We start from the raw sequence: 13,895 nt of genomic DNA on the forward strand, positions 1-13,895 counted from the left end.
ACTAAAGTCGAATACAATGATGGTTAAACAAAAAAAAAACAATCGCAACATCTGCCCACGTCCTCACAGCATGATCGCTCCGATGCTTGCAATCGCGATTTCTCGCCACAACTACCTGCGATTGAAAAGAGAAGTTGTGGTAGGTTTCCACTCTTGCCTCTTGCAGTGATATCACGTTTAGAATATCCAGGCTCGTGTGCTTTGACTTCCTTTGTTCTCCCACGGAGCGCCCCTATTCAAAATCCACCTTGGGAAACCACAAAGAAAGGTTAATTAGCCCTCGAGGAGCGATTCTCGCCCCGACGACATAATGTCTTTATTTGCCAGCGAAATATCGGAGGTGGTCTCGTGGTCTCGTCGTGCAACCGGTAGAGGCGATGAAGGTTGCAAAAGGGAAAATGTCCGGGCACATGGAGATGCATTACGGCCTAGGTACTCGATCGAGTGAGGGGATATTCGATTGACTGCTCGTCCGTTTGTTCCGCCTCATTACCGAACCTTGCCGTGTTCCATCAGTCGAACGTGAAAGAAGCAGTATACCGCGCCAATATATATTGACACCATTCCCGTCCTGCTTGTCTCTCTCACCAAATACCCTTCCGACTGGCAAGACAACACTTTCCCTCCTCAGCAGTGCTCTCCCCTCATTCACTCCATGGGGTGGGGGGCAGGGCCATACCACTCAGGCATCTTCATCTTCCACAGCCCTACTCTGGCGCGGCTTTCTTGAACTTCAACATTATATCAACTTATTCGCTGGCCTGCTGGCCCTCTGCCGGTCTTTCCTGTATCCCGCGAAGAACCAGCCAACACTTACCCTGCCGGCATGGCTTTCCGAGTCCCCTTCGAATCCATAGTGATTGCCCAACACTATACCAGTTAATTCGCTGGCCTACTGGCCCTCTGCCAGTCTTTCCTGTCTCCCGCCAAGAACCAGCCAACACTCCCCCTTCCGGCAGGACTTTCCTGGTCCCGTTCCAATCCGTAGTGACCGTCGAAGGTACTACTTTCTTTCCGCTCCAAGCGAAACATTCTTGGCACCCTTCGATTCCGCAGGAGTCGCCTAGCTCTAAACTACACTCGCTCTCTCGACCGGGCCTCCTTCCAAAATCACTAAATTCTCTCCTGAGTTTCCACTGCATCTACAAGCTCCGAAGGACTCTCTCTCGTCCGATATTCGGGAGCAGGGATCTCAATCAATTCTCGACGTGTGGTAGATTCGACGAGGCGGCCTACAACGAATACTTCCGAAGGACCGACCATCTTCAACTTATTCGGATTTCGCTGGAATTATGAGGGAGGCCTGCCCGGGCCCCGGGGGGAATAAAGTCTTTCCGTTTCCTCGGTCACTCGCGGCCAGCGCCTACAGCAAGCGGGCGTGACCCTACCATCTTTGAATCCTTCAAGATTCCTGTTTAATTGCGCGGAATCTACATGCTCCGAAGGACCTTACGCAAAATCCTTATCGCGCCAGATTATTCGGAGTTGGGCGGGGATATTGAGGGACGTCTGCCGGGGAGATAGTTTCTTTTTGTCCTTTCCCCGGTCACTCGCGGCCAGCGCCCACAGCAAGCAGGCCACAGGTGCGACCTACGTTCTTCGAATCCCTCGCGAAAACAGTCTTATTCACGTCCCCGACGTAATAATCTATTGCCGTTCTGTGTCGATGTTCCCTGCACTAGAGCCGAACTTCATGGGTGCAGCCGGTGCAGGCGAAGGATGATGTCCTGACGGCTATGGAAAATTTCCTCCGGTAGCTTCCTTTTTCTTGCCACCATCCTGGTGTGGACTCTTTGGAGCGGCTGAGCGACCGTACGCATTTATTCCTGGAGTATTCCGGTCGGAGCAACTGTACTCATTAATTTCCCGAGTCTTCCAGTCTTCCAGTAGGAGCTTGCCTGTCGTCCGACAGAGACGATGTCCGAGGCTCTCCCGATTCCCCAACCGTTTTAAAGTTCCAGTGGGGCAGTTCAGAGAAGAGGTACCTATCGCGGCGGACAATGGCAAGGCCGGCACTGCAGATGGATACCACATCAAAACACTACACTGTGACCAGCAGCCCCTGCGCGGGAAAGACACCACAAAGCGGAAGATTTACCTATCCTATTCCATGCCCCTGTCCCTTTTGCGACAGGAGGCTGACTACCGTCAACACACGTCACTGCCGTCGGCGCCGCCCGCTACCAAGTACGTGCGCCGGAGGACTAATCATCAAATTCTCTCAACGATTATACGACAACCTTTCATCTGGCGCGACTTTCTTGACTGGCCACGAACTACAGACACCAGTAGTCCACTCCCCTCCCCGGGTTGCGTAGTCGAGGCTGGCGTCGATCGGCATCAGCATCGCCCGCGGGCTTTCTGTTGCCAACGCTCTGGAATATAACGCTATTCCCACGCCGTCTCCTACACACGGATATGTACTGTCCTCGATCAACCGTCCCAGAAGTGCTGGTCGGCGCTGCATACCAACGGTTAACCCTGGCCCAGCTCGTATGCATCTCTCGCTCGCTCTCCCCTCCGCCAGATGATACACAGTAGGAATCAATAATTGCTATCGACTACAGAGCCACAGACTCACATCAGCATCGCCCGCGGGTTTTCGGTTGCTACGGCTCAGGTATACTCTTCTATTCCCCACGCCGTCTCCTACACACGGATATGCACTGCCCTCGATCAACCGCCCCGAAAGTGCTGGCCGGCGCTGCATACCAATGGCGAACCCCGGTCCAGCTTGTATGCATCTCTCGCACACTCTCCCCTCCGCCGGATGATACTCAGTACGGATCAAGAATTTATCGACTAGAGACTCAGAGCAACAAGTTACAAGCCACAGCCGTGCAGAAATCTCGTCGATCAGCTGATGGAAGATATCACGTTATGGGCCCGCCTCGGCCCCGGATCACACGCGGACCAAGTTGAATTCAAGAATAGAATAAAATGCGCCCGGCTGGCTGGCTACAGCGGCACGGACAGTGCAGAAACGTTGAGCCTCGTGATTGCAAAACCGGCTTATCCCGGTCACGAAGACGGCGCAGAGAGACCACATCGCATCGACTACAAATTGACCTTGTTTTGGGCCCTTGGAGGAGTACCGTATGGAGGTTCTTAGCGTTTTAACCTACCGAGGGCCCAATCCAGAGTCCGGACGTCAATACTACTTATCGTGGCCCGGCAGCTTTAGCTGCATTGGCCCTGGGCAGTACGACTAATAGGGTCCTCTCGGATGATTTCCTCAGAGGCTGCCGGCCAACTGTAAATATCGGCCCCGAGCGCGGCCGAACCCACTTTTGAACGGTATGGCATGGAGCAAGCCAGTAGGCATCATATTCTGGACAACATCACTTCTGTCTCTCGAGCGGCTAAGGATTACGCCTCATGGCTCTTGTCGTCTCTTCCAGCGCTCGCCGTTCAACCACCTCGAGGCTAGCCTACGAACGCACAAGCTTTATTGCCCGGTGCCCACAACAATCTACAAACCGTCCTGCACGTTGCCAAATGTTCTCGGTGGCTAACGATGCCAACGTCTCATGGCTCTCGGCGTCTCTTCCAGCGCTCGCCGCTCAGTCACCTCGAGTTTGCCCTGCTAACGCACAAGCTTTATTGCCCAGTGCCCACAACAACCTCAAATTGCCGTGCGCATTGCAAGTTGCAACAGCCGCACGAATATCTAAAATTCGCCGTGCGCGCTGCCACAGCCGTGCGGATATCTACAATAATTGCCCTGGACGTGGCCACAGCCTGGCGGATATCTACAATTAATCGCCCTGCCTCCACGTCGGGTAGACCATTCTTCGAAATGTATCAATTATCGCACGGTGCGCCGCACTCCACCGGTCGACCGCCCGCGGAATCCGGATCGCCAAACCCATGCACCCATCCGGCCCGAGCTACCATCGCGGTTTCCTCCGGGTAGATATTTTTGTTTCGTGTCTGTTTGTCGGCAAATGGGAAACCGCCTCCACTTCCACCACGTACGTACGTACACACACGGGCGGGAGCCAGAGGCCGGCGCCGAACCGGCAGTCGAAAACGTCCTATTGTGCGTGCGCTCCAGATACAAGCTACGGCGGTGCCTAACGAATCTTCATGCGCAATAGGGAACCCACCCACATCGAGCTCGCGGCCAGCGGCCAGCGGCCTCCGGTCGGTGCAGAGACTTCGAGCCTTGTGATAAGAAAACCGCTTTATTACGGTCGAGACGGCGGCACAGAGGGACCACATCACATCGCTCACAAATTGACTATGTTTTGGGCCCTGGCGGAGTAACGTATGGAGGTTCTTAGCGTTTTAACCTATCGAGGGCCCAATCCTGACTTCAATACTACTTATCACGGCCCGGCTCGAGGCTAGTCTGCGAACGCACAAGCTTTATTGTCCAGTGCCCACAAAAATCTACAAACCTTCCTGCACGTTGCCAGTTGCAACAGCCGCACAAATATCTCAAATTCGCCGTGCACGTTGCGGCAGCCGTGCGGATATCTACAATTAATCGCCCAGTCTCCTCATCAGGGAGGGCATTCTTCGAAATGCATCAATTATCGCACCCTACCTATCGACCGCTCGCAGATCACCAAACCCACCCACCCATCCGGCCCGAGCTTCCATCCGCAGTTTCCGCCGGTTAGATATTTTTGTTTCGTGTCTGTTTGTCTGCAAATGGGAGACCGCCCCCCACCGCTTCAACCACTTCCACCGCCTCCACCGCGTACGTACGTACACACAGGCGAGCGCTGCAGCCGAACCGGCAAGCAAGCGCGTCATATTGTGTGTGCGCCCCAGATACACACGGGCGGGAGCCAGAGGCCGGCGCCGAACCGGCAGTCGAAAACGTCCTATTGTGTGTGCGCTGCGGATACATCATACAGGCTACGGCGGTGCTTAATGAATCGTTTTGTGCAATAGGGAACCCACATCGATTCGAGCTCGCGGCCAGCGGCCTGCGGTCGCCGGTCGGAGACAGTGCAGTGGGGTGGAACTGGACGTGTGTACACTGGTGGCTGCACTCGCGAAGAGGCTGTTTAGTCCGTTTTATGGTCCGACAGCCTACAACCTAGGGGCGGCGAGGCACCGACTATATCGCCGTCAGAGGAAGCGGGGAAGTGCGGTGCACCCCGGGCGGCTACATCGGCGAAGAGGGGATCCATTTTATTCTGGCCTGAACTGTGCCTGCACTCCCTCAGTGGATTGTTGAGCCGGAATAGCTGCAAGCTTTATCGCCGTCTGGGGAAGTGAGGATGTGGGGAACCGGGTGCGCCCCAGGGTACGGAATCCATCAGTGAAGACTGAAGACTGAAGACCGGAGCATCTCGATCGAACACTGCTGAGGGTGGGGCAGTATAATTTCCATGGGGCGATGCCGTGTGTGGTGGGGGGCGAAGGAGTGGGGGGTTTTGTGTCGTGGTGCCAGCTGGCGGGGAACTGCTGGCGGGGAAGACCAGCTCGGGCGGGATTGTTTGGAGGGAGAGAAGGATCTACCTACCGTAGCGGGAACACAAGATCCTGAGATCCTACATACAACGGTCTGTGAATGTATGATATCATTGACTCGTCGCCGAAATACGTGATTCATTCTCTCTCGTGACAGTTACATGTAAAAATCGCATTCTCCCGCGTCTCCCTCTCCCGAACAAGCAGCAGGCTACTATCGCCAGCCGCGCGCCCGGTTCTCTTCTCGTACCTACGCAGAACCAAACATCTCCGCTATGCAAAGAACGAAACATGCGGATGATCCCTATTCACTCCTGGATCAGCATTCATCCTTTCACTCCCACTATCAGGAAGAAACCCACCAGTGATTAGCCGTATCGGACCCCCGATCCTCCATAGACCGCCAGCTAGCCCACGCCTTGGGGTTGACATCGACCTCGCGGTTCCAGATCTTCTGGCCCCAGATGATGTATTTCACCTTCAGACTTGAGTGGTTGTTCATCGTCCACTCGGCGATGGTTTGGCCAATTGCACTGCGGTTGGGGACCATAAGGTCGAGGGCGAGGCCGAGACCGTGGTCGCCGGGCCTAGGATCGATGGGGACTGTTAGCTTACCATTGATAAGGGGGCAGGGGGCAGAGGGAAGGAGGGAAAGAAGGGACGGACTTGTTGGCGTAGCACCACACAGTGTGCACCTTCCCCGGAAACTGGTTCAGGATTTTGTAGCCGTTCGTTACGACATGGGATTTGCAGTTAGAAGTGGGGATCGTTGGGTTTCCGCCGGACGGCTGGCAGCACTTAAAGTCTGCGGGGCCAGGACACAGGTCTTTCTATACGTCAGCAGGCATCTCTGTGGGGGAAGAGGGAGAAAGCGCGTACTGGACACGGGCGTGCCAGTGCACTGGCTGGTCCAGCGACAGTTCCCGCCGGATCCGCAGGACGTCTTGGTGCAGCACTGGATGCCGACAGGATCGTTGGGGCAGAAGCCCGCGGTGGACTTTCCGCCGCCGCTGGAGCACGCGGCGGTCGACAGGCAGACGCCGGGTGTGCCGGAGACGGAGCACGGGCCGTTGACGGCTGCGCTGGCGCTGGCGGCGAAGAGGAACAGAGTGGAGATGAGGGTGAACTGCATCCTGTTGGAGTGTCCGAGTTTGCCGTGTAGGTGAGGATGATGAACGGAGGGGGAGAGGATGGAGGGGAACGTTATATGGTCACTGGCCAGGCCACCGCCGCCTGGCCCGAAAGAATCGTCGGCACATCCGAACGGGCGTTCGTGTTCAAGAGTGCACATCACGCGAGGTCTCCTCCTCGTATCCTCCGCATGCGGCTGAGCCACGCCGTCGAACGACGCAACGATCCCATTTCCCAGCCCTCTTTCGTGTGCGACGTTTGTGTTACTGCAGATTTCCGTTGCTCGGTAGGTTAGCGAATCGCGGGGGTTGAGGAACCTAACGTCGACAGAGCAGCACGAAGGAATTAAGGAGGAATGTTCCACGGGCGTCTCCGATGATTTGGAATTAATTCGCCGGTGACTTCCTAGGGCCAATTGAAGGCTTGGTGCATATTCTGGGATGAATCGACATTGGAGGGAAGATGGAAGACATGGGTACGGGACGATAGGGCAATGCGCGCCTTGTCGTGACTCGTCCGCACCAGCACCAAGACTTCTTGTTGGCCTGTGTGAGCTGAATCCTGATGGAATCTTTACGGATTCATGGTGCGGCCTTGATTGGGAGAGGAAGCGTGCCAATGACGATGTCTGCAAACTCCCTACCGTATTCCCTACGGTCCACTTTTTGTCCGTGTATTTAGATGGAAACTCCGTGAGACGTGAAGTGCAGATAAAGTAGCCGCTACGCTGCAGACACCTACACCCTCATCCCTCATCCCGGCTTCGGACGCCCCGCGAATATTAATCCGCGATCGCGCTACTGGTAGAATAGCGGGGATCTCCGCGACGCACCACCCTGCGGAAACGATTCGTGCGTTGCGAGGTGGACTCGTCCTCCTTACCACTATGAGGTAATACGATTCCTCATTGGATTCCTATTTGCGGTTCGTGGAACCAGGCCGGAGTGTGGCTCATCCACAGAAATTCGATTTTCCTTCCACTTCAACCGCTCGCACACTGAAAGGGAGGCGTTGGTGCGGATTCTTACACACGCATCTGCATCGATCCTTTCCGTTGAACCCAAGATTTTTTCCCCGGTCGGTGTGGTGTCGTTTCATAGGTACTCTCCCTTATGTAGGGCTCAGGGTTCGAACTTCGGCCAGCGCCCGTTAGCTCGCTTCACTTCCCCGCTTTCGGCGTGGCAAAGCAGGGGCCATAATACTAGTAGTTATGGCCGACGTCGAATTAAGGGACTTCCCGGTGGAGCGAGGTGGCCACTATTAGTAGAGCATTGCAAATCTTCGCATTGGCTACGCTCATGGAGTTTCGGTACTTTATGTCCACGTCCACAAACACGGCGGATTATCTCCAGACATGGGTATCACTCGCATTAGGCCTCCATCAACAAGAAAACGTACGTACGCCAAAATGCGATGGCGGATTTGGTAAAGCTACCGTGGCAAAAAAAACTGGTAGAATGGACACTGGATTGACACCATATCTATCCAGGTTTATTGGTTCGAGAACTTGGTTTAAACCACAAGTAATCCGGTGCACTGTTCACTGCCGTACGTTCCGCTTCGTCCCTTCTCTCGGTGATGATGTTCATCATCTGGATTCTCGCCTCCACGGAAAGAGAGGGAGATATCTTCCTGTTTTATTTTGCATGCAGCCTAACTAGACTATGGCGAACCAACGAACTCCTTTTCCTGTCCGCCCTGGCCAGTCGAGGTGAAAGCCCCGGTACTGATCAGTCCGATGCGGCGCCCCACTTCCCCTGCCCATCCGCCTCGGGCCGACACAAGCAAGGAGTAGATTGACAGTAAAGACCGGAATGAGCCTACATGCCCGCTCCTCCTGCTCCCCCCTCGCTTCTCTCCCCCGTCTTCCGCTTCCGCTCCAAAAAACTATCACCGCGTATCCTCATCTCCTACTTCCTCGAATTGGCTGCAGACGCAGTACCCTGCTGGGCACTCTTTCTCTGTCCCTTCTCGCGTCGACGGCCGGCCGCGCAAAGGCGTGTCATATGATACTACCGAGTGATAGGTGGTGCCCCGCCATAGACAATAACAATGACAAAGTGCCGCCCGTCATCGGAGCGTCTGGATGGTTCTTTCATTTCAGGCTACGGTATCGCTTGCTTTATAAACACATACTACCTTCATGGCGCTGCGAAGGTTTTCTACTTTCTACGACAATCGCAGATTTTATCACCACCACTGCAACTAGGTACATTATGTAGGTAGATAGTTGATTGCATGTTCAACGTATTCACTGAGAGATGCGGATTTGCAAAAATCACCGCACATGCCTCTATGAAGTTGCAATCCCCCCTTTGGCCCGTCCATCTCCAGATTCCATTGAAGACAACAGTGAAGTTCGTAAGACCTTTCATTCCCTAACTAGAGAAGCCTTCCGAAAAAAGAAAAGAAAAAACAAGAACTTGGCCGGCCTACCCCCCTCACCCCGGCCCCCTACCCCCCCACATCGACCAACGGCCGGGCGTCTAGTAGTCACCTCCCCAGACGCACTGGGTGTTGCACCCCGGCAGAGCCGAGGGCCCTATGTACAGGTACGCGAAATTCCACCTGCTTAGGTCGGCAGTCTATAGAGTAGTTAGTATCCACACGTCTCCTCATATCGATGCATCATCAACTTACCAATGGGGGGGGAGGGGGGTAGGCCGGAAAAGTTCTTGTTTTTTTTTCTTTTTTCGGAAGGCTTCTCTAGTTAGGGAATGCAAGGTCTTACAAACTTCACTGTTCATAGGAGCGTTGGTGGGCTTGGAGGTAACGGTGGCGTCCTTGGGCGGGCGTGCAGGGGAGATGGAGCGGCTCTTGGTAACGGAGTCGGAGCGACGACGGCGGGAATTTTCAGTAGTCGTGTCCTTGGTGGTGAAAGGCTGAACCGGGCGGCGGCGACCACGGACCTCTTCCTTGGTGATAGCATTCTCTTGGGTGACAGCATTGCCCTTGGTGACCACTTTGTCCTTGATGACAGCGTTGCGCTTGATGACAACTCTGTCCTTAGTGACACCCGAAGTGATGGTGTTCTTGTCCTTAGCAGCGTCACCCACAGCCTTGGCCTTGGGGACTCTCTTGATCGGTAACGCGTGTATAGTTCCAGACTTATTATTGATGACATAAGCGTTCTTGGTGCGAGTGATGCTGGGTCTCTCATTGCTGCCAGTAATCACATCGTTCTTCGCGGCGGAAGAAATGTCGGGAGCGGGGGTGGTGTTGTTGGTGTTGCCAACGCCACGGGTGCTTTTATACTTGGAGACGACGCCTTCGACAAAGTTCGAAGAACGGTTGGTCGGCGACGGGTTCAGAACATCATCAACCTTGAGATCCAAGCCGTTAGTTACATCGGAGTCATTATTAGTACACAGCGGAAAAGAACTAACCTTGCTCTTCTTTGAAAAGTGAGTATGACCCTGCACAGGGATGGACTTGTTGGTGGGCGTCTTCGAGTCGACGTTGGGGTTTGACTTCATAAAATGAGCCGCGGTGGGGCGTTTGGGAGCCATTCTAATTGTGCGTTGATTCTTGAAGTAGAGGGTTGTGGTTGTGAAAGGTAGGATGTGAGGGAAACTGTGGTCGCGATGCGAAAGTGAATGAGTGGTTGTGGGCTGGAAGCAAAGACGTTGTGGAGAAGAAGTTGTGGAACGAAGTTGTGGAGAATTTGTTGAAAGAAGTGGTCGAAAATTTCTGGCGATGGGAAGAAGTTGTTCCGAACTTGCTGTGAAGTGAAGAAGGAAGGGAAGAGAGGGAGAGGGGGATCGAGGAAAAGGGAGGACGAGGGAAAAAAGCGCTTGCCTCGGAGATTGTTAGGGCTAGACAGCGTGGTAGAGCTCTAAACATTCCATCACTCGACAACCTGTAATCTCATCACTACTTGCACTAGCGATTGAACCTGACTGTGACGACGGCGATAGGACTAGCTCTCTACCCGCGCAGAGCTGGCAGGAAATATCGCGTTTATGATGGTCATAGTCCAGAGAGGCCGTATGTGACGAATCCGAATGCTTCTAATATCGAACGGCCAGCGTGTGCCGAGTCCTCGCATCGACGCACATCCCGAACAGATATCTCATAGTTTGCGTAAATACCATAGATAAACAGTTTATGCCAGCAGCAGCGGATCTTTTGTCACACAGTTACGAGTAACTGCCGGAGCTCGTCTACCGGCCATACAATCTTCATGTCTCACATCTGCACGGCAACGGTCCTATTGTTATGCCCATCCGTATCTTCACGGGTCAGGTATCTTACGGATGTTGCATTGCGCCCCCGCCCCCTCTGCACTCCGTCGAGCATGGTCATCCCAGTGCTTATCTCCCGATTACTCAGGCGCCCGTACGTAGTACCCTCCTTTCCTTCCCTCCCGCTCGAACACACCTCATCCCGCCGCTCCTCCGACCAGATCACCCACTCTCACTCGCGTTTCCCACTATCCTGTCTCGTCGAAACCAGCGGTTGCGGTTCGGTGAAAGTGGATCGTCTAGCAAAGTGGCGGGCGGGACGGACTACTCTTGGAGCGTAAGGAGCGGAGAGGTTTGACTGCAGGGAGGTTTGGGCCGCTGGACGGAGAGCAATAGGGCTCGGAAACCGGTATCGAGCTCGCGGCCAGCGGTCGGCGCCAATAGCCGGGGGAGACGGATATATAATCTGCATGATCTACTCTACAGTACCAACGACGAAGGTAGTGATGATGCAACAAAAAAAAAGCCTGTAACGCAAGGCGTGTCACATGATACTACCGAGTGATATTTAAGTACCACTCGTAGTGCTCTACTCCGTCACGCCGAAAACAAGAAACCGTCACCACCCCCGGCCGGTGGGTGGCTTGGTTTCGAAGCCCCAAGAGGTTCAGTCAATCCAAAGGTCATTCACCGGAACATTCCCTCATTCCCTCAATTCCCCTCGTCGATCGATCGATTGCATGGCGCAGTCGGTACTTAGTAGACTACTAGACCACGTGAGGGTTTTCCGTGCTAGAAACATGAATGCGATGCTTATAAACGACGGACAAGCTCCGCCACAACTCTGGCTGCGTTGGACGAGCGAACGGCATGTCACGTGATTTGAAGGGATCTAGTGCGATGGATTTCAAGTTTAAACGAACGGTAAAGACAGCGCGTTAATTGTGGGGAATGTTTGTGAATGCTGTGTCTGTGACGAGGAAGGGGGGTGTTGTCGTTGTCGTTGTCGTTGTCGTTGCCGGTAGTGGTGTTGGTTTCTATTTCATCACACTGCACTGTATTCACAATAGGTACTTTCAAGAGTCAAGACTATGGCTGCGAAGTATGTACGTTGTTGCTCTTCCTGTCCACAGTCCTGTCACGGCAGATGATTAGTCAGAATACCGGCCCTTCCGACTCCTCTGGCTAGGTAGGTAGATTGAAGTCTTACTAAGGAAAGAAGCGACCAAGGAGGAAGCGGTAAACATTGCGGCGAGCATCAAATGGATGACGTTTAGTTTTTGTGGTATAGACCGTGGCACTGTCTCGAGAGACCAAGGAATTCGCACACAGGTCACTACGGGGGCGTGGGAAGGGTATGTACTACTATGTCATTGCCAGCGACGAAGGATACGTTAAAGGATAACGAAGGAATTGCTTTACCTCTGAGTGTTTCGACGATTCCACCCGTGTAGAGCATCCTCCAGAGCCAAATACGGATCTCGCAGTGCAGTACTGCAGATAATATTTCGCGACAGCATCGCGCAGGAAATCTCTAGTATGTAGAGTACGACCCCCATCAAAGGAAGTGACAGCCGGTCACTCCATAAACTCTGCTTCATCATTAGATATCACTCATTTCCGAAGCCCTTTTCGATCGTTCCGATATCAAAATAATCAATACAGTGCTCGCTCTTCAGGGGTCGCCAATGGAGCGGACACATCACTGTGCATAGGGCTGTCTGAAATCGAATGGCAAAGCACATGCACTTTATTATTAACAGCATCGGGCGAGTTTGATGCTATGAAGCGGAGCTCGCCCACGCCATCGAGTCACGACTCTTTAAGTACATGTATCTCACCCACTCCCGATGGTATACAATTCCTCCAGAAAGAGCGCAGTATCCTTTCCGGAACACCTGCACGGTATTATCTACTCCAGGTACTTTTATTCTCTCCCAACTCTCGAGCCTCGACAAGAACTATTGGTGTATTTTGTACTTTAGTTTTCTCGACCGAGCTAGGAAGCAGCATCACGACGGACTGGACTCCGATGTGTTTCTATCTTACAGCACAAGCACAAGCACAAGCATAAGCACATTGTCGCCCCGGGGTGGTGGTGGATGAGTGAGTGCTCCGCCATGACGCCATCCGAATTCTCACAAAGCCTCACAAGTCCTCACAAATCCTCACAAATCCTCACAAATCCTCACAAATCCTCATAAATCCTCACCCATTTATGTCGCAGCTGCGCACTACTATAATTATCATCACGGCTCTTCACTCTTCTAGATACCTCGCGTACAATTGATGATCAGGATCGCAGCAATCCTCGGGGTCTCAATCCCCGGCCGGCCAGAATGGGCAGGAAAGGAGTGCGACGTTTCGAACTACGCCATATTCTGGATAGGCTGCATGCAAAATCAACTGAAGATCCTATAGGGGGGCTCGCAAGACTGCAATCGCAACGCGTGACACCATTCGGCAAGAGACTCCTGGTAGAGTACCTACAACGCCCATAAAAAGAAGTGACCGCCGGCCACTGCACAAACTCTGCCTCATGCGGTATCACTCATTTCCTCAGTCCTTTTGGATCGTTCCGATATGTATCAAATCGAGTCCTCGCTCATCACTTGTCGCTATGTAACGTAGCGAAGAGAGCCTAATGGCTCTGTGCCCTCAACTGGCCGAAACTGAACGACAAAAAAAGCACGTGCTCTTGAATAACAAAACCGGGCGAGTTTGGTGCCATGAAGCGGAGCTCCCCCACGCCAACAACTCGCTGGACCCGCCAACGCTGATGCTCCCTACTATACTAACCACTTCCGCTTCATCCCCTCTAACAGAAATCCTTCATTACTTCCTCGAGAGCCAAATACGGGGCTCGCGGTGCTGTGTTATAAATCACAACGCTTGGCAACACTGCGCGAGAAATCCCTGGTATGTAGAGTAGGTACAACGCCCATAAATGGGAGTGACAACCGGTCAGGGTCACAAACTCTGCCTCATGGGGTATCACTCTTTTCGGAAGTCCTTTTCGTTCCGTTGATATCAAAATAATCAAATACAGTATTCACTTGTCGCCTGTCGGTTTAGTAATGAAGCGGACAGAGCCGGAATTCCCCTGTTACCAGGACTGGCAGAAACTGAACCACAAAGCACATGCTCTTG

At 53.4% G+C, this 13,895-nt stretch overlaps 2 protein-coding genes across 2 annotated transcripts; both read right to left on the minus strand.

Annotated features, from left to right (window-relative positions):
- Positions 1–5,552: 5,552 nt before the first annotated feature.
- Positions 5,553–6,587, minus strand: BZA05DRAFT_411804 (uncharacterized protein). Its single transcript, XM_051485039.1, has 4 exons — positions 6,310–6,587; positions 6,097–6,256; positions 5,793–6,017; positions 5,553–5,734 (listed from the first exon to the last, which is right to left on the minus strand). Exons 1-4 carry the CDS (start codon positions 6,560–6,562, stop codon positions 5,704–5,706), a joined length of 669 nt encoding a protein of 222 aa, XP_051335249.1. The 5' UTR covers positions 6,563–6,587; the 3' UTR covers positions 5,553–5,703.
- Positions 6,588–9,047: 2,460 nt separating this feature from the next.
- BZA05DRAFT_449030 (uncharacterized protein) lies at positions 9,048–10,070 on the minus strand (the record flags this gene model as incomplete). The annotated part of the gene is made up of 3 exons (XM_051487313.1): positions 9,048–9,146; positions 9,297–9,884; positions 9,948–10,070. 3 exons carry the CDS (start codon positions 10,068–10,070, stop codon positions 9,048–9,050), a joined length of 810 nt encoding a protein of 269 aa, XP_051335250.1.
- Between the last annotated feature and the right edge of the window lie 3,825 nt (positions 10,071–13,895).

The sequence above is a fragment of the Tricharina praecox genome (assembly GCF_024521635.1).
Source record: "Tricharina praecox strain CBS 144465 chromosome Unknown BZA05scaffold_37, whole genome shotgun sequence".
In the NCBI taxonomy this organism is placed as follows: Eukaryota; Fungi; Ascomycota; class Pezizomycetes; order Pezizales; family Pyronemataceae; genus Tricharina; species Tricharina praecox.